This window comes from Myotis myotis, unplaced genomic scaffold (assembly GCF_014108235.1).
Source record: "Myotis myotis isolate mMyoMyo1 unplaced genomic scaffold, mMyoMyo1.p scaffold_m19_p_5, whole genome shotgun sequence".
Taxonomy (NCBI): domain Eukaryota; kingdom Metazoa; phylum Chordata; class Mammalia; order Chiroptera; family Vespertilionidae; genus Myotis; species Myotis myotis.
In genome coordinates, this window is record NW_023416357.1 from 64321105 (window position 1) to 64345953 (window position 24849).

Genomic DNA, 24849 nt, shown 5'->3' on the forward strand with positions numbered 1-24849 from the left:
GTAGTCCCCTTTATCTGTGGTTTTGCATTTTGGGTTTTCAGTTACCCATGGTCAACTGCAGTTAGGAAATATTAAATGGACAATTCAAGAATAAACAATCCTATATAATAAAAGCCCAGTGACTGAAAGGTAGAATGACCAGAACGACCGGTCAACCAGTCGCTATGACATGCACTGACCATCAGGGGGCAGATGCTCAATGCAGGAGCTGCCCCCTGGTGGTCAGTGCACTACCAAAATGGGAGTGCTGCTCTGCTGACTGGGATGAGCGTCTGCTCCTGCTGTGAACCCCGGCAGACGGGGCTGGAACCCAGCTGTGACCATTGCCTCCTTGCCCCAGGTTCCTCCTCCTCACTCCCTGCCACCTCCTCTGGATGCCTGCAGGCCATGCAGCGCTGCCACCAGGCTTGCAGAGCTGACCCCGAAAGGCTGGGAGGCAGGTTCGTGGCTGCTGCCTCTCAGTGCTATTGCCCCTGGGCCCGGCCCCAACCCGGTCCCCTGGAGAGGCGAGTGCTCCAGCTCCACAGGAGATGCTGGACCAGGGAGCAGCCACTCAGAGGGTGGGTCCACAGCCGCTCAGCTGACCGGGATGAGCAGCACTCCCATAGCCGGCCAATCCCCACAGGCCACACCCCCCCACTGGTGCACAAATCCCGTGCACTGGACCTCTAGTTTATGTGTGTTGTTCTAAACAGCATAATGAAATCACACACCATCCAACTTGTCCTGCCTGGTATGTAAGTCATTCCTTTGTCCATCACTTCCACATTGTATTTGCTCCCGCACTTTAGTCACTTAGTAGCTATCTTGGTTATGAGATTGATTTTCATGGTATTGCAGAGCTTGTGTTAAAATAACCCTTATTTTACTTAATAATGGCCCCAAAGTTCAAGAGTAGTGATGCTGACAACTCAGATATGTCAAAGAGAAGCCATAAAGTGGAAAGGCATGTATGCATAGGAAAAAAACATAGGAAAAAAGGGTTTGGTACTATCTGTGGTTTCAGGAATACACTGGAGGTCTTGGAATGTATTCGCCACAAATAAGGGGTGACTACTGTAGTTAAATGTTTTTTAACTAGCGGAGTCAGACCAACATTTAATTTCTCACTTTGTTTCTTACTGGCTGGGTTACTTCTCTAATTCTGGTTTTCTATAACTGGAAAATGAGGATTATACCCTAAAGCAGTGATGGCGAACCTTTTGAGCTCGGCGTGTCAGCACTTTGAAAAACCCTAACTTAACTCTGGTGCTGTGTCACATATAGAAATTTTTTGATATCTGCAACCATAGTAAAACAAAGACTTATATTTTTGATATTTGTTTTATATATTTAAATGCCATTTAACAAAGAAAATCAACCAAAAATATGAGTTTGCGTGTCACCTCTGACACGCGTGTCATAGGTTCACCATCACTGCCCTGAAGAGTTATTGTGATGCGCAAGTTATTGTGATGCTTATGTCAGAAACTAGCACATAATAAGCATTCAATAAATATCAGTGATGATGATGATTGATGATGATGATGATGGCAGCATTTCTGGAATTTAAGGTCAGCTGCCATGGAAATGCAGAATGATAATAGAGAAAGAACACTGAACTGATGTGAGATTTCCATTATAATCTTGATTCTACTTAACTAATTCTATAATCTAAAAGAAGTTATCATATTATCCTTTTTGCACAATTAAATATTTGGACTAAATGCTCTGAATAAGATCTCTTGAAGCTCTAAATTTCTGAGATTCTATATATACATCTTGTCAATGGTTTTTCATACTGAGCATTACCAGTTCCCTCAACTATACCTAATACAACTTGATTAACAGATGCATCATAGCCTCTGTCACCTTTCATCAGCAATGCTTGTCAGTACTTGGGCTATTTTATTAGTAATCTTGTTTCTTCAGGTAACTGAAATTCTCATCCATATTTTAAAAATGAAAAAACATAAAGTCATGTGTACAAAATACAACAATATGAAATTATGAACTAAATGGCTTGCATTAACTCTATGAAAAGGAAGTACACTAATCTTACACAAGCAAAAATTGATCTGTTTTAAAATGTCTTAAATACAGGTCTCATATTCCTTGAAATATATTCTACATATAATCTATATGTTTGGTCTATAAACTAGGAGGAAAATATATGCCTATTTTTTACCACTGTATCCTGGTGTTAGTAAAGTATAACTTTCTCATACACACACACACACACACACACACACACACACACACACACACACTGTGAAGTGAAAACCTACAACATCTGGACAACCTTAAACCTACCTCAAGCAAAGACTGGCATTACCTCTTTAAGTGCTCATCTTGGAGTTGTGTTATTTAGAATTTTGATTGGCACTTCAAAAACTATATGGTGCTATATATTTTGCTAAATCAATTTAATTCAGCCTTTTCAGCCATTACCAAATCTTTGAAAATTCAGTGTTACCTGAAGTTTTCCAAAAGTTTGGAAATGTTGGCTTAGAGGTGGGAATAAGTACCAAGAAATTGCTTTTGTAGTATACCCCCTAATTTTGTTTTGGAAAGAGCCTAAGACACTGAGAAGGAGAGATATTTTGGACTGCAGAGGCATCATTATATAGATGTTAAGCAAGCAAACATCAGCTTTATTCAGCCATACATCTCCTTTTTCTCTAGCCCAGATGGTAAAATGACTCATATGTTCCACTGGCCAGAAAAACAAGGGAGGCAGAAGAGGAGCTGTTATAATCCAGATAAAAATGGATGATGTTTCAGAAGCAAGAGGAAAATATTTCTAGGCAGTGATGATGATACATTGATAGTACCTGTTATTACTTTACATTTCTTTTCAGATTCACAGCTTGAGCTTCACATTCTAGAATTTGAGGAGTAGCTCTGACCAGGAATTCCTTTTATCTTTATCATGTAAGTTGCAAACATTTTTGACCTTCAATTAACCTAACTTAGTAATTTCTCTTTGTGAATCTTAAACATCAACATTCAAAAGTGTGATTTATAAAACATTACTTTCCTTGAAAGTCACTTAGCAATTTTATGTGATGCATATTCTAAGTTAAATAATGTAGCTAAGATGAATGTGTAATTCCTTCACCAAGTAACTGGGGAAAAATAGCTATGGGACAGGAAGAACAATGAGATAGATAATTAAAGGGTCTGATAGACAAAATTGAAGAGAGTAGGATAAAGAAGGCATTGTGTACACTTGCTTCTGTGGTTGTCATTGTGGGAGGTTATGCTGAGTCTGTGTGTGGGTGGTTTTAGTTCTGTCATCACAAAAAACAACAACAACAACAACAAAAACCCTTGAATCTTGTCTCCTTCCCCAAGGATCTGGAGAACTTGTCGCTTTCTAGGAAACCAGACTAGTCTTTCACTAACTAGAAGTTCAGTTTCCTATACAGGAGTGCGAGGAAAAAAACTAGGTAAGATTTGTTCATAGCTGCTAGTGGCATACTGTGTCTCTGAATCTAACTTCCTATTCCATTTCCTACCAAAGCCAATAACCTGAGCTTCCTTAACTACAGTTCCAATCAGATTAGCCTTCATTCCTCAAAATGTGATAGCTGCCTCTTTCTTGTAACATTGGTAAGATCTTCCACTTGTGCACTGAGGGACAGATATATACTCCAGAGCCTCCTTTCCTGTTGCTACTTGTGAAGTCTATTTAATGCTACATGCTAGACAAACTTAACATTCATAAAATATGTGGTTTATTATGATTCCACTACAACCTAGCAGACTCTGTTATTATTACCCCAAATGACTCTCCCTACTACAGTGGGCCTTGTTTTGCTTGCCTAACATACGTTCTCCTTCTCCTGGTAATAATATCTAGATTTTTCATTGGGAAAGAACCTCTTCTCATTACACATAACCTTGATAGGTCCCTCAATCAAGGTGTTCATCCCAGCTCTGGCTAAGGAGTAGAGACATTCCTCAAGGCAAGCCAGTCAGATTCTATCTCTCCCTGGAATTTAAATCTTGAGCAGCATAAGAATAAAACAAAGTTGGAGCTGATTCATCAATATAGTGTTTATTAAAAAGGTTATCAATTATTTATTTTTCTATATATCCAGAACTGCTGTTTTACATCATTTTTAATGAAAAATTATCCATCTTTTCTGTAATTCTATGAGCTAAACCTATATCCACCTAATAAGTTCTCTATCTGCTTACATTAGAGATAATTTCAATTGCTTGTAAACAAAGAACACCAATGGACCCAATGGTAGGTAGTATAATGGCTTCCCAAAGATATCCACATCCTAATCCCCTATTAATATTATTATGCTATATGGCAAGAGGGAATTAAGGTTGTAAATGAAATTAAAATTGCTAATCAGCTGACTTTAAGATAATGAGATTATCCCAAGTGGGCCCCATGTAATCACACAGTATGTAAATGGGTGAAAGGGAAGCAGAAGAGTCAGAAAGAGAGAGAAAACATGACCCACCATTGCTGGCTTTAAAGATGGATATGGACCATGAGCCAATTAATGTTGGCAGCCTCTAGAATAGGGAAAAGGTAAGAAAACAGGTTCTCCACTAGATCCTCCAGAAAAACACAGCCCTGCTGACACCTTCATATTACTCCGGTGAGACCTATTGTAGACTTCTGACCTTGAATATTGTAAAATAACCTGCATTATTTCAAACCACTAATTTTGTGGTAATTTGTTACAGCAACAGTAGGAAACTAATACAAACTGATAAACTATAACTATGTAAATCCTGTATGTCCTTCAAGGCAAATATCACTTTCTCCATGAAAGCTGTTGTTTTTAATTAATTTTTAGTTGGAAAATATTTCAAATGTTTATAAAAATTTAGATAAGCTTATGATAAATATACATGTTTACCATTCAGTTTTAAAAATAATTTTATTATTTATATCAATAATATGTAATTTTCTTATACATCTTTTCATAAACCTATATAAATCTTTCAGCAACTCACTTCTTTTCACTGAAAATTGTATATTTGACTTTTATCCATGACAAAATATAAGCCTAATCAACTTCTTATAATTTTGGTATCTGGTAAGATATAAGCCAGTGATGGCGAACCTATGACACGCATGTCAGAGGTGACACACGAACTCATTTTTTTGGTTGATTTTTCTTTGTTAAATGGCATTTAAATATATAAAACAAATATCAAAAATATGTCTTTGTTTTACTATCATTGCAAATATCAAAAAATTTCTATATGTGACACAGCACCAGAGTTAAGTTAGGGTTTTTCAAAATGCTGACACGCCGAGCTCAAAAAATACCCCCTCAAAATGTGGAAAAAAGGGAACCCCCTCACAGTGCTGGTGGGAATATAAATTGGAGTAGAGCTACCACATGACCTAGCAATCCTTCTTCTGGGGATCTACTAGAAAAATCTGAAAACACATATTTATAAAGTTATATAAATGTTCATTGCATCATTATTCACAGTAGCCAAGACATGAAACAACCTAAGTGTCCTTTAACAAATGATTGGATACAGAAGATATGATTCATATACACGCGCACGCGCACACATGCACACACGCACACACACACTGAATACTACTCAACTATAAAAAGATGAAATACTGCCATTTGTGACAACATGGATGGATCATGCTAAGTGATATAAGTCAGATGGAAAAGGACAAGTACCATATGGTTTCACTCATATGTGGGATATAAAACAAAAAAGCAATAAATAAACAAACAAACAAAAAATAAATGAACTCATAGTTATAGACAACAGAATGGTGGTTACCAAAGGAAAAGTGGTTGGGGGAGGATAAAAAGGGTAAAGGGGGTCAAATATATGATAAGGGAAGGAGGCTAGAGTTTGGGTGGTGAGCACACAATGGAGTATACAGATGTTGTATTATAAAGCTGTCTACCTAAAATTTATGTAATGTTATTAACCAATGTTATTCCAAGAAATTTAATTTAAAAATTAAAAACCCTTAAAATAGAGCAGCTTAAAACTACATAAAGGTGTATTTCTTTTTCACATAATAGTCCAGAGGTGGATGGTACAAGGCTGTTCTGTCATCCTCAACATGTGGTTTCCATCTATAGGATAAAGCTGGTTCTGATTAGCTCTTCCCACTTCTCAGTAAAATAGACCTAGTAGAAAGAAAGTCAGCAAGAACAGAGAATACCTGAATCCTATCAACTAATTAAATATAGTTGACATTTATAAAACATTCCACATAATAGAATACATATTGTTTTGAAGTGTATACTTATCAAGTTAGGTCATACTCTGAGTCATTAAACTTTAACAACTATAAAAGAATTGCAGTCATGCAAAATGTATTCTCTGACAATAATGAAATCAAACTAGAAATCAATAAAAGATGAGTGACAGGAATATCTTTAAATACCTGGAATTTTAAATACATTTCTAAAACTATCAGTCAAGAAATAATTCTAAAGGGGAATAAAAAAATGTTAGACTAAATAAAAATGAAAATACAACTTAGCAAAATTTGTTAGATGCTGCTAGAGCAGTGCTTTGGGAGAAATTTATAGTATCAAATAATTACACAAGAACAGAAGTTTCAAATAAATAATCAAAGCTTATACCTCAAGAAACTGGAAAAAGGAAAACAAAATAACCCAAAGTAAGTATGAGGAAATAAATGATAATGTTGAACCATAAATTACTGGGACTGGAAGCATAATAACAACAGAGAAAAAAATTAATTACAATAAAAGCTGTTTTTTTAAAAAAAGATTAATGAAATTGACAAATCTCTAGCAAGACTGGCAAAAACAGAGAAGATGCCAATTACCAATATCAGAAGTTCAAGAGGCTATATTTACAGATCCTGCAGAAATTAAGAGAATAATAAAATATCACCACCAAAAAACCTCTACACACATAAATTTAATAATTTGGACAAAATGGACAAATTCCATAAACCAAAAGATGAAATATATAATGAATAGTCATATAACTACCAAAGAAATTGATTAGTTATTTAAGACCTTCCAAAAAAGAAATCTCCATGCCCAGATGGTTTCAATGGCCAAAGCTGGAACAATTTGAGCAACAAAATAAAATAGTATTGGATTATAGCCCAGAGTATAAAGTAATGATTCATGAGTCCATACTGATATAAATAATTGATTAAATAAAGTAATAAATTAGAGAGAAGAGATCAGTCTGTGCAGAAGAATTCCAAATAATTTATTGGGGTAGGGTACTCTACCCTTCTCTGAGCATAACTCCCCACTCCTTAGGTGCAGACTGGCACAGTGACTTCCATCTAAACAGTATACTGTATGAAAAGGTGGGGAAAGGAGTACCTTTATAATGGAGAAACCTGACAATCACCACCTCAGCCAGATAATCAAGGTCAACATCAATATTCATAAATCATTTGCAGATAGTATGTACCCTTGATATGATGTGATGAAAATCACAATTTACTTTTTGTGGTCTTCCTCCCCCAACCCATAACCCCAGTCTTATTATGAATAAAATGTAAGACAAGTTCTAATAGTGAGGCATCCTACAAAATACTGGCCAGCACTCTTCAAAATTATCAAGGACATCCAAGACAAGTAAAGTCTGAGAAACTGTACAACCCAAAAGAACCTAAGGAGAAAGATAACTAAATGCTGAATTCTACCTTATATGTGATCCTAGAACAGAAAAAGGACATTAGGTAAAAACTAAGGAAAACTGAATAAGTTATGGGCTTTATGTTGCCATAAAGAGAAATATGTGTAACCAACTGATGGGTAATAGCCTTAGAAATTTATCTTTATATTAAGGAAATGCAATAGACAGGGGCAAAAATGTTAAGTTGCCAACTTAAATTAATTATAAAAGATATGTCCATAAAATAATCAAAGCAGAAATTTGTTCTTGGCCTAGATGGCATGCAGTACTTTTGGATCATCCATCATGTTTTCTGTGACTTCATTGGTTTTCAATATTTGATGTACTTTTATCTTAATAACTGTATGGTAGTGATGAACATCAGATGAGGATAAATTTGTATCTGAAGCAAGTGAATAATGTCCTAAAACCTTTTTGTGAAGATTATAGCCCATATTTGAATGAAAGATCCAAACATGTTAACAATACCAAAGGAATTACAGTATCAACTAAAAACTGTTCAGGTGCTGCTGTCTACACATTATTTTTCTTTTCTTAAACTTTCCATGTAACAGGTAGTGATACATCTCAATTGTAGATGTATCAATAATTTTAGGCAAAGCTTAAAATTATGAAATGTCATTAATTCATTTGTAATTTTATATATTGACTATTTGCCAAGTTAATTTCATTTTTCACATGACTTATTTCAGAGCATTTTTTAAAAGCTCACAAGATGTTAGTTGTAGGAGATAGCTTGTCTGCTAGAAGGAGTCTTGAAAGGGAGACATCCTTTTATTTTGTTTTTGGATCATATAGACAAGTATTCTGAATCTAGAAGCTGGAGTAACACTATCCTCTTGGGTCGAATAGGGCAGTAACTCCTGGGCAGCCATTGGAGTTGGGAAGGAGTGATTTAATTGATTCAACTAAATACCTAAAACTTTTTTTTTTTTTGGTTGTCAATCTTTTAATGTACAAACATAAAAAAAAAGACAAAGCAGAAAGCAGTTTTACATTGAATGAGGAGAGACAATTACATACAGCTACCGACTCACAGCTGGATATTGAATCACTACAGCGCCTGCTAGACCTTAACTCCGAGGCTGAACTGTTCCACCCTCACAGAAGAATCAGAGCACTAAGCAAGGCCAACATTCCCAGGCCTTCACTTCTCATCCTCCTTCTAAACCAAGAGGTCAGAGCAGATCTAGGGAGGGTTGCACTATTACCCAGGAGACAATAAGAATGGCACTGGCGACTTCCCTGACTGCTCGGGACTCTGTCACAGAGAGACTTTAAGAAGCCCTTGTGTATACAGGTATTTTGGTCTGAACTGTAAGGTTTACAGCAAATACAGGGTGGGTCAAATGGTTCCAGGCCAGGGAACAATTGTTACAAATGTCATGTCTTCAGTGAAATAAGGCATATACTGCTGCCCCCAAATACCCTGAGGCAAGGATGGCTGCCTGACCAGTCCATCCACATGAGACTCAAACCTGGGACTTCGCAAAAATCAAATCTGGGTGCTGATGATCCTCCTAGTGAAAGCCAATGGCCCTACAACAGAATGCTAGAAAGTCTTTTCTTAGTCACCCTTGGTTAAAATGACAATTCAGGCCCTAGCCAGTTTGGCTCAGTGGATAGTGCATCGGCCTGCGGACTGAAGGGTCCCAGGTTCAATTCCAGTCAAGGGCACATGCCCAGTTGCAGGCTCGATCCCTAGTCGGGGGCGTGCAAGAGGCAAATGATCAATGATTATCTCTCATCATTGATGTTTCTATCTCTCTCTCCCTTTCCCTTCCTATCTGAAATCAATAAAAAAAATTTTTTTTTTCAAAAATGACAGTTCCGATCATTTGGGAAAGCAGAGAAATATTAACCACCCCTTCTTTCATGTTTCAGTAGCCAATAGGAATCAGGGCCCTGAAAAGCCACAAACACTTTTTCTTCACGATTATGAGCAATTGCAGCAACTGGCCAAATGTGTTAGTGATAGGAAAGCTGGGAGCGACCCATGTGAGTGGGTCTCACAGCGGGGAATTCATGGCCATAGCAGCACACTGGCTTCATGACTGCCATGCTGGACAGAGTGCCTGCTCTGCAGCCTGTCTCAGCAGTACCCAGCCATCCACAGGACCGAGTGGGAGTGCTACGAACAGATGAGTCTGTTTCCCACAGATAATGGTATGAAGTGACTGTTAATAGGTACCGTTTAAGCAGAACTTTTGGAGACAACTCTTCCAGATGGTCTATTATTAGAATCTTAAGAGCTCAGAGCCGAGGATGATTGAGAAATTCAGAAGAATTAAACAAAAAACCCAACAACAAAAAAAAGGATGGGTAGAAGGTGTCAAAGACATAAGAGCTCTTTGTAGATGCTGACTGGTTCACTTTGTCCCCAAGTTCATCTTAGAGCTCAAGCGAATTCAACACGAGACAGACACATTAGACCTGAGTCAAGGGCAAAAACTTCTGGTAGTAGCTCTTGGTGACGTCAGTCATCAGCTCCTGGGTACATTCTGGAAGCTCCCCCAAGAAGAGTCCTGGGCAGCCTGAGGAGACAGTGAATGGTGGGACCACCATTTCTGGGAGTAGTACCGTGTTGTCAAGAATTTTGCAGCAGTCTTTCAACACACACCGGCGCCCAATCACACAGTTCTTGCCAACATGAACGTAAGAGCCAATCTGAGCCGCGTTGACCACACAATCTTCCTCAATAAAAACACGGTCCCCAATATGTAAAGGGAAGAATGCAACCCCTTTGCTGAATTTCTTGAACGGTGGCCTTATGACACTCCGACTTTTCACAACACAATGACGTCCAACTCTTACATTTGCCAGGTCCCCTCGGATAATACAGTCATTCATCACAATGGTCTTGCCATTGAGAACGATGTTCTGACTTCCGCACAACACCGACTGGCGACTAACTTTGTTCCCAGCGGCCGTCTCCATGTACTCGGCCTTGTTGTAGAGCAGCTCGCCCAACTCCATGGCCACCAAGTCCTCCAAGCATCTCGGGCTCCAGCCAAAGCCTATCCGCCGCTCAGTCCGCCGGGGATGCCGGGGATCAATACCTAAAACTTTTATGTAGCAATCCAGTCCAGTGAGGAAACAGGCCATGTGACCTAGATGCCTTCAGCAATCACTGGGTCATGTGAAACTTTGGGAAATCAACAACTCAAAGAAGTAAGGTCTGGGGTCCTATTTGGCTAGTGAGGATATTACCCTTTTATTATATAGGATTGTAATCATGAGGTTAGAATCCACTGATTGGCCAATCTCAGAAAACATACTATCCTTGGAGACTAGCCAGCCCAGTTGAGAACAGCTACATGAAATGTGGAAGAGAGATAGTTGCTCAAATGTTTAAATTCAGGATCGATTCTGAAGAACTGACAGGTAGCCTTATTCAAATGCATGAGGGCTTTCATAAGAGAAACTTACACACATGGGCAATGCAGCTGCTCCCAGTGGTAGCCAGCAGGGGAAAAATCCATACCCCTCCAGGACAGATTCTCTTTGTATAGGGTGTTAATAATAAAACCATATAGTTAGTAGTCAGTAGACCAGAATGAACAATGCATTACCAAGTTAGCAGATAACATCAGGCAGTTATCACACTCTATACATTCATTAGCCTCCTTCCTGGGTGCACACTATTTATCTTCGGCATTCCCATTTTCTGTGTAGTCAGCCAAGCCTGAGGCTACAGAGAGTTAAGAGTCTGACATTGCCCAAATATCTTTGCTGCTGGAGCCACATTGCATCTCAGTGAGTTCCCCTACAGATACTAAGATGTATAGCTTTTGGGGGTGGCAATGGTTGCATGGTTGAGTTTCTGGACCTGGACTGGCCTTGATACCAGCAGCCTTTGAGCTCTTGGCACCAGTGCAAACATAGCACCCAATATTGGTGGTGGCAATAGCAGCACTGATGGTAGTTCTTTAGATCATGCTTGTCAGAAGCTTGGCTACAAGAATGGTTCTCCAGCCTTTACAACAGTTCTATAGCCTACAAGGTAGTCTTTTAATAAACATCCTTTCTGTTTAATCCTCAGAGTCTGTGGTTATAAGTAAAATTCCAACTTTAATGTAAAAATGTTAAATATAAAGCTGGAAATTCCATGGGCCCTTACATGAAGGTAGCTTGTTTGAAAATGCAATCAGCATAGAAGAAAAGATGGTTTCTTTTCTTCTCAAGAGTTAGAGACAGAGATTTGATGAGTACCTGGATCTAGGCTTGACAGAAACTAATAAAAAATAACTTATTTATTGGCTTACATATATAATATGTAAGATATGTAAGCCAATAAAAGTTTTTTCTTCCCCACAAATCATTTTGGGTTGGATTATCTGTCATTGCAATTGAAGACATTCTGATTAGTATAGACTCTTGATTAATATCTATTTATATCTATATTTATAGCAGAACAGTCAAAGAATTTATGGGTGTTTTAAAACCAGCACAGTCACACAGTTGGTCAGTGACAGAGTGGGGATTCAAACCCAGCAAGTCTGAATCTTACCTACTATGCCAAAAGGAATTTGTAAATCAGAATATGATATATATATATATATATATATATATATATATATATATATATATATATATATATAAAATTAAAGACATTAAAAATGATACAGAGCAATGATTTTCAACTATTCTTTTTCACAGATGAATAAAACTTTTAAACAGATGAATAAAATAATAAACCGTATTGTTTAAAAAGATCTTATTGATGAAGGTGGGATATAGGCTGGATGGGAAGAGATAGAATTATGTCCACTCAGCCACACTCCACACCCTGAAAACCCTTCAGGCATTCCTGAGGAAGCAATAGGTCTCATCAAAGTGCTGGTTTGAAACTGTCTATACATGAAATCCCAGGGTTATGTGAAGGTGTTCAATATACTGTATGGTAGTGGTGACAAAAGCAAATCAAAAGGCAGTATATGCATCGTAGTCTTATGTTTTGTTAAAAACACACCCACACATATATCAGAAAAATAATATAAGGAAACACACAAAAATATTAATAGACCGATGGGCTTGCAGATGACTTAAATTTTTAAATTTGTATAGAGAAAATAAAGGCTTTTTGCTAAGTTCAACCTTTCTGTGAGATGTCTTCCCCTACACTGAAACCCCAGTCTCACTATCTTAAAATAATATGTTGACAAGTCTGTGCTGAATAAATTAATTTTTTGAAATTCTAAGTAAACTGAGAGACATGTCAATGATGTCTGGGAAGTTATGCATTTAGTGTAGATGTAGCAGTATGCTGACATTTGGGTGTATTTCAATCCTGCACTAAACTTAAAACTTTTGGTTCTTGCCTCTTATTCCATTGAATAGAAACCCCCAAATTGCTTCATTCCTTTTAAACTAGCCAAGCAATATTTGCCCCTTTTAAAAACATGGTGTTTGAATAGACGTCATGGCTTTTAGATGCAAATAGATAATTTATTTGATACAGAGACTTCATCTCCTCTCTCATCAAAGCCTTTTGCAATCTCCCTGAGATAGATGTTCAAGCATAGTCATTTAATCTGTTCTGGTTCAGTGGTGGACAAAATTAGCCTATATGCAGATAGCATCCTTCCGCATTTACATGAAGAAGAGAAAATCGTTATCGGGCCTTCAATAGCACCACTAAAGATTTTGCCTTTCTGATGAAAAACTGTAGTGTTGTGTGTGTTTTTTAAGTCATTGAAACAGGCTGAAGAATTCAAACTCTATTTTATTCTCCCCTCCAGGAAATTACATCAGGATTTGTATATTTAAAGACTGCTGTAATGAGAAAAGTCACGGTGTGTGGAATTTTAAAGGACCTTAGAGATCATATGGACCTGTTTTGCTGGTAAAGAACAGACATTGCAAAGACTGTGACTTGTCTGGGGTCCACAGTACACAGTGAGACAACCACACTAGAGTACAGCTTGCCTCGCTCTGGGGCAGCTCTTTTCTAATCATGCCACACTACTTGTTATAAGAGAGCTTCCTGAAACTTCCAAATGGGCTTGAGATCTCTGGCATTTCCGTGTAGTGATTTTTTTTCTTATGGGAATATGAAATTATTAGGTCATGATTATTGTTCTTTAGCCAAATATGCCATCTTTTCTGAAAAGGATGTTGTATGTCTGTAGTGAGGGTACCTGAGTAATACCTGTGTACCTCCTGCAATAATGCTACAATTGAATTTCTTGTTGAGGTTATAGTAGCTATTGATTGAGAATTTATAGGGAATGAAGGGAGTATGAAATGCTCTATCTGTTGGTATCCTAATAATTCTTTCTTATTGCAATAAAAATAAATTTAATACAAACAGGAGGTAATTCCAAGTTTAGGAGATCCCTACAATTGTATGACAGCATTCTAGGATTTAAAGAGCAACTTTATTTTATATAATTCTCTTATTGGTTCTTTGATGTTAGCACAGATGAGGACAATGAGGTCCAGAGAAATGAAGGGACAGGACCACATCACAGTCCTGGCTCTGCATGAGGAGCTGCTCCTTGGCTTAGTCTGTTGTTGATGCAGCTCTAGGACTTCTACAGACATGGAAGCCATCAGTTCAGAAGAATATAAAGATTAAACAGCAGAAAGCCTTGGGTTAAGAGCAAAAAATCCTGTGACCTAGATAGTCAAAACAGGGTCAACTACATACACTGTCCTCACAGGGTTAGCTTCTTCTCGTTCTGGCTTTTGGACATGAGTTTGTAACTTTGGGAGACTATTCTTTCTCTCAGCTGGCATAAAAAAATGAAAACGTTTATTTTTAAAATTGTATTCAAAAAGGGAACAAATGCTTTTCATACCATTTAATGTCATTGGGGCATTACATTAGAAAGCAACTGGCTTTTGACATGCCTTTCTTATGGTTGATAGACATAAAAAGCAGTACCACTGGAAATAAAGGTCTCCACCAGGCGGAGAAGTGAACTTTAAAGCTCTGCTGCAGAATACTTTCTGCATCTGGAGAAAGGTTTACAGATTGTCAATCTGCAAAGCTGTCCTGATGACCTTCCCATACATCAAGGTGGCCTAAAGCAGAATGCTACATTGGCAATAACCAGCAGACTGGACACGAGGTTACCAGTTAGGGCATCTGATAGTTTTCACTTCTGTTTTTATTTCAAATTACTCATAGGCCCAGTTGTTTTAGGTTTAGTTTAATCTCTTTCATTTTCTATAATTCCCATGGCTGATTTAGCAAAATTATGTTTTTCTGGTAAAAATTTCCTTTGATATTATTCATTTTTTATTCAATATTCACAAGTGATTTTTAAGTTAGACATTGAGCTGATCATCAGTGTGCAACTCTTGTCCCTCCTTTATCTAGGAGTATCTTTCTATAAATATACTCTTTTTCCATCTAGAAATCTTACCCTCTTTCTTTTCTACATAACTGCCCCTTATCCTGCAAACTCACCTCTTCTGAAAAGGCTTTCTTAGCCCACAAATTACATCAGTGCCAATATCTTAATTTATGCCCCAATGATAATAGATGAGCTCACTCAGGATGAGCACCACATGAGAAAACAGAGTAATTGGTTTGTAAGGAACACACAGAGTAAGCAATGCCTGCTGGGGAGATAGAGAAGGAGTGGCTAGAGAGGTAGGAGAAAAACGAGGGGAGAAGCCCAGGTATGGCCATTTCTAGGTGTTGAGCATAGTAAATTCTATTTACTGCTTCAGGGAAGACTAATGAGCCAAGAACTGAAAACCATCATTGGTATATATTTGTATCAGCCTGTATAAACAGAGAGTAACACCAAATGATTCATAAAAATCTAAGAACAGTGTTTATCCACAGAGGAGAGTAGGCCCTGGGCAGTTGAGAAATATGGATGGAAGATTGCCTTTATATTTTGCATACCTTCTAAAGTTTCTGCATTTGAATTATGTGAATGTCATATTTTTAATAAGTTGAATTAATGTTAATTAGTCTAGTTGTAACTCTTATTAATGTTCACATCAAATTAGGAAAATAAAAACTTCCAACATTTTGTATATAAATAAAAATTGAATTTAATGGGTCAAATGATTTAATCAACACATAAATGAAATTTGTGTAATAAATCTTTGATAAAAATCATTATTGCATTTGTTAATTATAATGAATTGGAAAACAGAAGATGTTTTCCAATCCATTTTAACTGGGAATCAAAATATCCTGAAATTACATAAAGCATTTCTTTGAATCCTTTCAGTTTATTTTTAAGTAGGTAAAGTAACCAAAAAAATCAAGATTTACATGTACCTAATCAGGGATCAAATCTTTATGTTTATCATGGAGTTTATCTAAGAATTAAGAATGTTAAAAAAGACATCTTTCCATTTGGGGAATGAAGTATTAAAGAAAATGATAGATTTATTCAGTTTTCCAAGGAATACTTATCATGTTAGTGTTAAAAGATCACATAGATAGGCTAAAGAGTTTTTCCTTGTTTTATATGTCATACTAGAGGCCTGGCGCATGAAATTCATGCGGGGGGGGGGGGGTGTTCCCCTTGGCTCAGCCTGCACCCTCTCCAATCCGAGACTCCTGGGGGGACATCCCTCTCACAATCCTGGACCGCTGGCTCCTAACTGCTCGCCTGCCTGCCAGCCTGATCACCCCTAACCACCTCTGCCTGCCAGCCTGATCACCCCTCACTGCACCCCTGCCAGCCTGATTATCTCTAACTGCCTCTGCCTGCCAGCCTGATTATCCCCAACTGCCGCCCCTGCTGGCCTGGTTGCCCCACACAGCCTGCTGTTTGGTTGTTTGGTTATCCCTCACTGGCCCCCTCACCCCCCCGCTGGCTTGGTCTCCCCATGCAGCCTGCTGCTTGGTCGTTTGGTCGACCCTCACTAATCCCCCTGCTGGCCTGGTCGCCCTACGCAGCCTGTCTAGTCGTCCATTTGGTTGAGATGGTTGCTTAGGCTTTTATATAGATAGATATTTTAGCATTAAGGTTCTTAGTGCTGCCTGTAGAAATACGTTTTTTTAAATGTACTGGTCACATATGGTAATTTCTGTGTATTAAAGCTTTCAAAATGTTCCTATCCCCTTTTTCGGTAATTTTTATTTCTTTCCATATCAAAACTCCCTTGTGGGGTCTTGGGATGACACCCAACCTGCCAGATTCTCCTTTCCTGGATTATTTGTAGCTAAATAAGAGATTGTTTTCCACTGATTTTAGCTGAGCAGACCAAAATGAATTCTAATTTATTTTTATATTTTTGTAAAAATCCAGAGTTAGGAAATCCCCCTGAAGTTCAGAAAAAGTAATAGTAACTATTATTTTCAAGCAGTATATAAAATATCATTTTTTACATACCAACATTTCTATTTTTTCCTCTAAAACTTCCAAACGGATTTTCTAAGGGCTTAACAGTTTTTAATGTTTTAAGAATAACACTTTTTTCCAATGGTTAAATTTCACACTTTTACCTAAGAGAAATCTTTAGAATATGATAATGGATGTGTATTACATTTTAATTTAGTAATTCAAAATAGTGATAAAGAGACATACTCCATCTTTAGAGCAGTTTTGTGAAGTTTAGTAGGCATATATGAACCCTTAGGGAAAAAAGTGTCAAAAGCCCAACACTTGATTCATCCCCTATTGTAAGCATAACCATATTATAATCTATACTTTATTAACAATAAGAGAAAATAAACTGATTTTTATAATTTTGTTTTTCTTTATAAGATAAAATCCCAAGCAAGTCATGTTTGCCACTATTTATATTGAAAATTGTTTGCCCAATTGAGTTAGGACAGGCTAGGTTACCCTACAGTAACAAAGTAATCCTGAAATTTCTATGAGTTAACACAACAAAGGTGTATTTCTTGTTCACAAAAGTTCTAATCCAAGAATGACATTGTCAGCTATGTAGTGACTCAGGGATTCAGGCAACTTCCATCTTGTGGTTCTTCCATCTCAACAGGTAGCCTTGAATGCTGTGGCAGAGGCAACTTTAACTTCACTTATAAAACATTGGCCAGAATTAGTTGTATGCCCACAACCTGCTATTTTTTCTTGTGTTTAGGAAGAGAAAATAAAGTAGAACTAGGTAAACACAAAGCAGTGCGTTTGCCATGGTTTTAAGTGCAAGCCCTTTGTACTTTTTCTAGTATTGAATATCCTTGGAAAATGGGGCCCTCTCTGATTGAAACCAAATTAGAAGCTGTTATTCATCTCTGATTCCTTCTGGTCATTATGGAAAATGTTTCAACAAGCCATGTGCAATCAGGGAATATATGAACACTGCTGGCTTATTATTGCCTTCAAAATTTATCATAATTTGTTTTGTTTTGATTGGATATTGCATATGAGGAGGGACTGGAGATGCAACAATGTATCAATTTATAGTCTTGCCAAGCAGAGAGTCTCCTACCATGACTTTGGTTTAGCTTTTAAAAATATTGCCATAAAAAATGGTTTGCATGCCTCTAATAATAAATATGGTCTTAAAACTTTTACTGCATTAAGTATTTAATGGAGTTGAGAACCTACATCAACAAAAATGAAATTATATCTAATAAAAATAGTCTATAAATGTCATAGAAATAAATGAGGTATTTTCATAACTTAAAAATCTCTCTCTTCTGTGAGTGTTTTAAACCTAAAATAAGAACCAAAAATGTCCCCAAATTTTATCATTTCAGTCTATTTTGAACTCTACTATAATGGTATTTTTTTAAACCAAAGTTTTCCTTCTAAACTGTGAAGTGTCGTGAGAGAAGGTGGAAATATTTTGCTGTTGGTTTGTTTTATTAATGTGAAGACATCCTGGGAAGAGAAGAGAATCATTGGCTATGTATCTAACATACCTAGACATTTTCTTGGCACACAGGGTACTTGGAACAAACCATATAGCTGTCATTTGAGGTCTGTGGGTTAACCTACTGGGTACAACATAAGAGTTATATATGGTAGCTGGCCTGGCAGGTCTAAGCATTGGTACAGTATTTATGCATTCCAGCTTGGTTCCTGGACTCTTTACAGTCTCAAATAAGTAACAGGTGAAATCCAGAAAACAGTAACTTTACTGTTGGAAGTGATGCAAAGTCTTGCTTTAGCCAAAATAATAAGTAAATGAACCAACAGACAAAGAAGCAAGAAAGTATTTTTTAAAAATTCCACAGATTTATCTCACATTATTATTAACAACATTAATGGCAAAAAGTAATAAAGAATGAATGAAAAACATAGTGCAAAACACATTTTGATCTCCTAGTGCCCTTTGACTCAGAAACAGTGAACTGAAAAGATCAAGAGTTTTGTTAATTCGTGCAGTCTTTAGTTGCAAGTCATAACTGTGGATCAGGGTGCCAAGAGAAATTTTTGCATGAGAGCAGAAAAGAACTCAGAAAAGGTAGCTCTCTTCTGTAAGCTATTCTTCATAGTCTCAAAATATGGACAGAAGACACATATCTTTGCAATGTCCTGAAACATAATCCACAGGTATCATTACACTCAATGGTCAGAGAAGCCAAGATTGATCTAGCTATGGAACACTGTCTGGCCAATATCATTCATGCAACCAAGTTAGCTTAAGGCTTCCAGTGGCCAGTATAGCCATTAGAGTCCAGCTGGGCAATATGATGAGAGGGATTTGGGAGTAGTCTGGAAGTCCTTAAACGTAAGGCTCAGAGAACTACTCATGGACATTCTAGTTGGTGGTGAAAGTTGTGGACCTTGATTTGAAGATCAGGCACCTGTAGAAGACATACCAACTGTATATATTTTTAAATATATATATGTATATTAAATACATGTAACTCCCAGGCAAAGTGAGATTAATAGTTAATAAGACTGTACCTATAGTAGACATACATATTAGTTATTTTCATAAACACCCTAGGGAACATGACAATGATCCTAATAATATTTCATAGTCAGGGATTGTTTAATAGGGACTGATTGACACCCTTAACGAGATAGGTTCCTCAGTGGCTTCTCAGCAGTAAGCCTGGCTTTGATATCTGAAGTGTAGTGCCTGCAAAAAGTGCTTTGGTAGATCAATAATATGCTGAGTTGGGTAACTGCCACCAGAGAATATCTTTTAGGAATCATGTATTTACCCATCAAGCCATCTTTTTACCCATTCAAGAATATCTCCTGAATAACTACATTGTGCAGGCATTTGTATGAGTAAGATCTATTCCTTGTCTTTCAGATGTCTACAACTTAGAAAGAAGATAAATGATCAATGTAAGGCAAATGTACAAGTAATTTGAAGAAATGAGCAAAGTTAAGATTTAGTTGTCAAGAAAACCACATTATGTTTTGACAATTTGAGCAATGAAGATAGTGAGCTGGAAGGGTTGTATAATCAAGGAACCCTCTCAGAGAGAGTTTCAAGGGATTATTGTCATGACTCCTTTAGTGAAATTTTCCACCCCAGCAGAACTGACCACCCCTAAATTTATCCCCTATTGTCAGTTACCTACAAGGGAGTACCCATGAAACTATGCAGGCCAGAAGGAAGTGGCAAGAAATATTCAAAGTGATGAATAGCAAGAACCTACAACCAAGATTACTCTACCCAGCAAAGCTATCATTCAGAATTGAAGGTCAGATAAAGAGCTTCACAGATAAGGAAAAGCTAAAGGAGTTCATCACCACCAAACCAGTATTATATGAAATGCTGAAAGGTTTCCTTTAAGAAAAGGAAGAAGAAGAAAAAGGTAAAGATACAAATTATGAACAACAAATATGCATCTATCAACAAGTGAATCTAAGAATCAAGTGAATAAATAATCTGATAAACAGAATGAACTGGTGAATATAATAGAATCATGGGCATAGAAAGGGAGTGGACTGACTATTCTTGAGGAGGAAAGGGGTGTGGGGGATGCGGGAAGAGACTGGACAAAAATCGTGCACCTATGGATGAGGACTGTGGAGGGGGGTTAGGGCGGAGGGGGGGGGGGAACCGGGAGGAGGGGAGCTATGGGGGGAAAAAAGAGGAACAACTGTAATAATCTGAACAATAAAGATTTAATTAAAAAAAATAAAGAACATTCCAGTATAAAACTTGCACAAACTAGAATAGTTTCTGGAAGGCAATTTGACAATCTCTATTAAAATTACAAGTATCTACTCTTTGATTCAGGAATTATATTTCTAAAAATGTTAGGATCAATATTATCATATGTGTGAATGATGAGTTGGCAAAGTTGTTCAATGAATCATTATTTGTAAGAGCAAAATATTGGAAACAACCGAAATGTATAGTCAGTATGTTTCTGTTTCAATCTATCCTATATGATAAAGAGGTAATATACAAATTGACCATCACTCTAACACACAAGATGGCCGCCCCCATGTGGTCAAAGATGGCCAGCAGGGGAGGCAGTTGGGGGGGATTCAGGCCTACAGGGGAGGCAGTTGGGGGTGACCAGGCCTGTAGGGGAGGGCAGTTGGGAACGACCGGACCTGTAGGGGAGGGCAGTTAGGGGTGACCAGGCTGGCAGGGGAGGGAAGTTAGGGGCAATTGAGCAAGCAGGGGAGCAGTTAGGCGTCAATTAGGCTGGCAGGGGAGTGGTTAGGGGTGATCAGGTTGGCTGGCAGAAGCAGTTAGGGGCAATCAGGCAGGCAGGCAGGCAAGCGGTTGGGAGCCAGCAGTCCCGGATTGTGAGAGGTATGTCTGACTGCCTGGTGGGATCGGGCATAAACGAGCAGTTGGACATCCCTCGAGGGGTCCCATATGGAGAGGGTGCAGGCTGGGCTGAGGGACACACACCCTTGTGCACGAATTTTGTGCACTGGGCCTCTAGTCCTATCTAATAAAAGAGAAACATGATAATTAGCGTACAACCGCTTACCCTTCCCATTGGCTAATCAGGGCAATATGCAAATTAACTGCCAGCCAAGATGGCGGCCGGCAGCCAGGCAGCTGGAAGCGAACATGAGGCTTGCTTGCTTCAGTGACGGAGGACTCCAACGTTCCCGGCCTGCCGCTGCCGGCCTCTGAGCTGCAACTCTAAGCAACTATGTTACAAATATAGAAGCTAAACAAACCCCCAGAAACCTGCTTTAGTCCGCCGGGCTTCAGCCAGCAGGATCTCAACATTGTTTCAGATACAGAAGGTAAACAAAGGCCAGAAACCTGCTTTCAGCAGCGGAGGCCTAAGAGCTGGAGCCAGAGCTAAAGCTGGCCCAGAATAAAAAAAAAGAAAAAAGAGCGGTTGGGAGCTTCAGTCACCCACCAGCCTGAAAACAGCCCTCAGCCCCTCACCCAGACTGGCCAGGCACCCCAGTGGGGACCCCCACCCTGAAGGGTGTGTGACCAGCTGCAAACAACCATCATCCCCTCATCCAGGCTGGCCAGGCACCCAAGCGGGACCCCCACCCTGATCCAGGACACCCTTCAGGGCAAACCAGCCAGCCCCCACCCATGCACCAGGCCTCTAATATGCCTCCCAGCACCGGGATCAGCAGAGCCGCGAGGCCTCCCGACACTGGGATCAGCATGACAGGGGGCAGCGCCCAAACCCCCTGATCGCCCTGCAGCTCTGTGTGTGACAGGGGGCGGGGCCACAACCTCCCTATCCGCCATGCTCTGTTCGTGACAGGGGAAGGCACCCCAACCCCCTGATCGGCCCTGCTCTGTGCCTGATGGGGGGAGCTCCCCAACCCCCTGATCGCCCTGCGGCTCTGTGTGTGACAGGGTGTGACGCGCCAACCCCCTGATTGGCCCTGCTCTGTGTGTGAGAGGGTGCAGTGCCCACTCCGCCCCCCCCACGGGCCCTGCTCTGTGTGTGACGGGGTAGAGCCATAACCTCCCCATCGGCCCTGCCCTGAGTGTGAGAGTGGCAGCGCCCCAACCCCCTGATCGGCCCTGCTCTGTGGGTGATAGAGGGTGGCGCCCCAACCCCCTGATCCGCCCTGCTCTGTGTGTGACAGGGGGCGGTGCCCCAACTCCCCTATCGGCCCTACTCTGTGAGTGACAGCGGGGAGCTCCCCAACCCCCAGATGGGCCCTGCTCTGTGAGTGACAGGGGGCAGCTCCCCAACCCCCTGATTGGCCCTGCTCTGTGCATGACAGGGGATGGCACCGCAACCTCCCCATCGACCCTGCCTTGAGTGTGACAGGGGGCGGTGCCCCAACCCCCCAATCGGCCCTACCCTGAGCATGACTGAGGGTGGTATCGTAATCTCCCAATCTGCCCTGCTCTGTGCATGACAGGGGGTGGCACCCCAACTCCCCAATTGGCCCTGCTCTGACCCCGACCAGGGGCTGCATCTAGGGATTGGGCCTGCCCACTGCCACCTGGGAGCAGGCCTAAGCCAGCAGGGCGTTATCTTCCGAGGGGTCCCAGACTGTGAGAGGGCACAGGCCGGGCTGAGGAACCCCCACTTCCCCCCACCGAGTGCACAAATTTTTGTGCACCGGGCCTCTAGTATATATATAAAAACTTAAGCGACCAAACGACCAATCAACTGGTCGCTATGACGTGCACTGACCACCAGAAGGCAGATGCTCAATGCAGGATCTGCCCCCTGGTGGTCAGTGTACTCCCACAGCCAACCTCCCGCAGTCCCTCCCCCCTGCCGGCCAACCTCCTGAGGTGTTCCACTTGGCTGGCCAACCTCCTGCAGCCCCTCCCCCACAGCCAGTCAACCTCCCACGGCCCTTTCTAGCTCCCCACACTCCCCCACCGCTGGCCAGCCCCAATCAGCCCTGATCACTAGCCAGGCTGAGGGACCCGACCCGTGCACAAATTCGTGCACCAGGCCTCTAGTAAATAAACAATACCACAAGATACTGTGGAATACTATGTAGCCATAAACAGAATAGGGATTCTTTCTTTTATTGTATTGAAATAGTAAAATATGCTAAGGAAAGACAAGAAAGGTACAGAACAGTAAAGAATTATTCTTTACATGAAAGAATGGAAAAAAGAATGTATCTGTGTATACTTGTATATGCAGAAGGTATTCTTGGAAAACAGAAAAAGTTAGGAACATTGATTTGCCCTGGAGCAGGGGAACTGGGTAGCTGAGACTCAGAATGGGAAGGAGAATTTTCATTGAGTACTCTTTTATACTTTTGAAATGTAAAACCTTATGACTATATGGCTTATGCAAAAATAAATAAGTAAAAATAAACACACTATAGCAGATGCTGAGGTTCCTGGTAGGGAACCGCTGGCTGTTGTCATAGTCACCTGCTGCAGCTGTTACAGTGGTGTGGTCGCCTACAGTGACATCTGCTGGTGCTTCCCAACAGCTCTTTTAAATCAGTGTTTTTCAAGTTGCTAGTTTAAAAGTCAACACTGAGGTATATCACCTCACCTGTCAGAATGGCTACCACCAACAAATCAACAAATGACAATTGCTGGTGAGGATATGGAGAAAAGTGAACCCTCGTACACTGCTGGTGCAGCCACTGTAGAAAACAGTATAGCATTTTCTCAAATAATTAAATATGGAACTGCCATTTGACCCTGTGATCCCAATTCTATGAATATATCCTAAGAAACCCGAAACGCCCAATCAGAAAGGATATATGCATCCCTATGTTCACAGCGGCATAATTTACAGTAGCTAAGATCTAGAAATGGCCCAAGTGCCCATCAGTAGATGAGTGGACAGAAAAGCTGCGGTACAGTTACATGGAATACTATGCAGCATGCAGCAGTCAAAAAAGAAGGATCTCACCCTTTGAGACAGCATGGAAGGACCTGGAGAATATTATGGTAAGTGAAATAAACCAGTCAGAGAAAGACAAGTACCACATGATCTCACTCATATGTGGAATCTAAAGACCAAAATAAACCGATGAACGAAATAGATCCAGAGATATAGAAACATGGAATAGACTTTGAATCTCAGAGGGAAGGCAGGGGTGGGTAGGAAGAGATTAACCAAAGAACTTACATATATATATATATATATATATATATAAAAGGCTAAGTGACCGACTGTACATCTGTCTGACCGTCCAACTGGCTGGTACATATGACACACAATGGCAATTTAAAAATAAATGTTGACGTGCACAATACATACAAAGCTCTTGCTGGCACCAATTGCATGTGACACCAAAATGTATCTAAAGACCAACTATTGGCACATCGTATCTCTGAAGCTGAAAGAAAACGATGTTGTCAACAGAATATTACTTACTTACTAGAGGCCTGGTGCACGAAATTTGTGCATGGGGTGGGGGTCCCTCAGCCCAGACTGCACCCTCTCCAATCCGGGACCTCTTAAGGGATGTCCAACTG

The 24849-nt window shown here is 39.7% G+C and overlaps 1 protein-coding gene across 1 annotated transcript; it reads right to left on the bottom strand.

Moving 5' to 3' along the window:
* Positions 1–9438: 9438 nt before the first annotated feature.
* LOC118656362 (dynactin subunit 5-like) lies at positions 9439–10631 on the bottom strand. Its single transcript, XM_036309618.1, has one exon. It carries the CDS (start codon positions 10606–10608, stop codon positions 10060–10062), a length of 549 nt encoding a protein of 182 aa, XP_036165511.1. The 5' UTR covers positions 10609–10631; the 3' UTR covers positions 9439–10059.
* Positions 10632–24849: the final 14218 nt, after the last annotated feature.